General features: G+C 41.0%; 1 protein-coding gene across 1 annotated transcript in view; it reads right to left on the bottom strand.

The window, feature by feature from the left end:
* Positions 1 to 2,821, bottom strand: part of LOC107641464 (peroxidase 47) — a 23,499-nt gene extending 20,678 nt beyond the window's left edge. Inside the window, exons 1-2 of the mRNA XM_016344955.2 lie at positions 2,385 to 2,821; positions 2,206 to 2,260 (exon numbers count right to left, since the gene is read on the bottom strand). Of these exons, the coding sequence (XP_016200441.1) occupies positions 2,206 to 2,260; positions 2,385 to 2,821 (492 nt within the window). The remainder of the gene's footprint in view (positions 1 to 2,205; positions 2,261 to 2,384) is intronic.

Genomic DNA, 3,170 nt, shown 5'->3' with positions numbered 1-3,170 from the left:
CGCCCCCGGCGAGTAAATCCCCGCGGATACCCGCCCCGCCGGGGGTTTTTGCCATCCCTAAGCATGAATGAAGAAGAAAGCTTGATTTCAAGCTTACATACATGGGGCTAGGTTGGTGGGCTTGGGTCCACTTGGGTCCGGTTTAATCGGTTCGGTCCGTTTGGCTCAATTTTGGGCTAGATTCTTTAAAATTAGTGTCAGAATTCTTATTTTAATTAGCTCTACCTCATTAAACTATAAATCCCATTTTCTAATTTTTTTATTAATAATTAATTTATTAGCTAATTATTTATTAATTTTGCGCGTTTTACATCCTACCCACCTAATTTAGAATTTTGTTCCCAAAATTCAACTACTTACGACCAAGCGTGGTTAGTTCTCTCTCATCCCTGTTCAAATATCCTCCGGCATGCTTCTCCTCTTCGGCTTGATTCTCATGTTGCCTTTACTAATGAGACCTCCTATCTTCGGAGTTTCTTAATGTTGACATTGTCAATCCTAATTGGAGTCATTCGAAATTCTAGATCTTCTTGAACTGAACTGGTTAAGGTTCTCGGACATAAGTTGCTTGGAGAAATACATTTCCAGAGCTGCAAGGTAAGGAATCCGTTGCGCAGATTCAAAAGTACGGTAATAAAAACACTTGAGATACTACTAGTTCAGTTTGTTTTAATACATCAAACAGCCCAACATACTTCGGGTTAGACTTTTTTATGTTGATTGCTCATCTGTTATCAGTTGTCAAAGTAGTTTTCAAGAATACACAGCTTCTCTTTGACTCTCTAGGTTCCCTCTCTGGTTGGCGGAATTTCTCTGACGGCTTTGCACAATTAGAACTCTTAACTCAAATTTCATTTAGTCCCTTTTTGTTGTTTTGGCTATCAATCCAATATCTAAAACACTTAACTTCTTCGGGTCCACATTAATACAGAAGCAATTAGCACCCTGCCTCAAACTCCTGATATTTGGTATATAAGTCCTCTCTTTAACCCTCTACACTTTTTCCCTATCCTTCTCGCTCTTTTCTTGACTCCCTTGGTCAACAGACTTCAACATTTTTGATAGTTCCTTATCCTCTTACTGTACTTCCCAAACTCTCTCGATCTTACAATTTCTTGAAACTCGTAATCGATCCCATCTAATGCCTCCAACTAATACCTCAACTCTCCACTTTAGAATGCCACTTACTTAATGTTTACTTCTCCTTATTTGTCCTTCATACAGCACTTGGAGACTTTCTGCTGAGAGTGTCCATCACCACACAACGACGTTTCCTCTACGTGCCCCCAGAGTCCTTCGACAATACTTTACAGTGTTTTCGAGTGATTTGCTAAGTTCAAGTATCACGAATGCTAGCTTTAAGGTTGATCTTCTTCTTGAGGTTCGAAGGCTCTCTTTTGCATTCAGGTGTCTGTATACACGGTATATCCTAGCGTGTCGACTTAATCCCAGGAAATGCAGTCGGTAAGAACTAAGGTTCCAAACTCCGCTTGATGTCGCATGCTTATACTCCTCATCTCCCGCGTCCCGAATTCTTGCTTGAAGGAGCTAGCGTCATGATTATTATATCAAGGAGTTGTACGAGGTATTAACTAAGTTTGAGTTGATTTCAAAAAGGATCTTAAACTTAAAAGTGTTCAAACAACACATGGGTATTTACTAAAAAGCAGAAGGATGTATAGCATGGTGACTAAACATAGTAAGGTTACGAAGGAGAGTACTGCATTTTCAAAAAATTTTCAAAATTCATGGATCATTTATTCATATCGTAACAAGGTCAAGCTCACCGCTGAAAGGACAGATTCATGTGCGTTAGGAATTGAGTTCAGAGAATGATCAGACTATCGTTTAGGAATAAATCCGAGATAGCACCCTGGTACAACTTCTGAAAGAAAGGATGGGTTGAGTCATGAAGATTTATTGACATAAATACTATGGTAAAAATTGATTTGAATATTTAAAATAATCCCGTGATACGTGGTATGTTGGTATCCCGTTCAAACCATCCAGCGGCAAGGAAAAAAAAAAGAAGAATTTTAAATTTAGCCGTTATAAGTTAAGAAATTAGTATATGTGCATTCAAGTCATCGGTAAAGCCTGACACCTTTAACTCAAAGTCCTCATCTCTGTCATAAACTAAAATTAATTGTGGCATCCCAAAATCATCATAAGCAAGTAAATTTATATTAGCAATTTCGTGATTACCTCCGCCTGGTGACTACGCCCGATCGGCGTCCTGAGTTCTCCGATGGGGACAGTCCTTAGAGATATGACCTGGCATCCCGCATTTGTAACACAGTCTTAAACCCTTTCGGCACGGCCTATTCGGGTGGAAACTTCCGCACCTTTGGCACCTCATATCCTCTGAGTAATTAGTTACTTACTTCCCTTTATCATTCCTCCAGTGACTACCACTTTTCTTAAACTCTTGGCCCCTCGGTGCAAAGTTTCTGTCCCAATCTCTCCTAACAAACGTCTGATGGTCATCCTTATCCAAAGCCGCCTTTCTCACACAATCCTCAGCAACACGGCTCTTGTTTACCAATTCAGAGAAAGTTCGAATCTCCATAGGCCCAACTGAGCTTAGAATATCATTCCAGAGTCCTCCTTCATATTTGATACATTTCCACTCCTCAAAGTCTTCCAGAGCACCCTGACAAATTCGAAAAAACCGGTACAGTTCCTCAAATTTATTTGTGTACTCCACAACAGACAATTGACCCTGTTTTAACTGCAGCAGCTCAAGCTCCTTAGCGTTTCTCACTGAATTAGGAAAGTATTTTCTGTGGAACTCAGTCCGAAACACACTCCAAGATATCATAGTGCCTTCTGGTTGTAGAATATATTGTGTTCCTTGCCACCAGTATTGGGCTTCATCCTGTAGTTGGTAGGTCGCGAACTCCACCCATTATTCCTCAGGAACCTGCTGAGCTTGCAAGCCCCCTCTATTGCTCGGAGCCAGTTATCAACTTCAGTAGGGTCTGTGGTCCCTCTAAAGGACGGGGGATGTACCTTCAGAAAAGTGGCTAAGGTTATCGGCCCATCATTTCCGTTTCCACCATTTCCATTATTAGCTTGATTTTCTAAAGCAGCAGCTGTGGCCTGCATAGCCGCAGCCATGTTCTCCAGGGCAGCCATGAAGTTTGCGGGGTTGTTCAGATTAGTCTCGT

Source organism: Arachis ipaensis, chromosome B05 (assembly GCF_000816755.2).
Source record: "Arachis ipaensis cultivar K30076 chromosome B05, Araip1.1, whole genome shotgun sequence".
NCBI lineage: Eukaryota > Viridiplantae > Streptophyta > Magnoliopsida > Fabales > Fabaceae > Arachis > Arachis ipaensis.
Note: the sequence above shows the minus strand (reverse complement) of the source record. Positions and strands in the feature narration are given on the sequence as shown.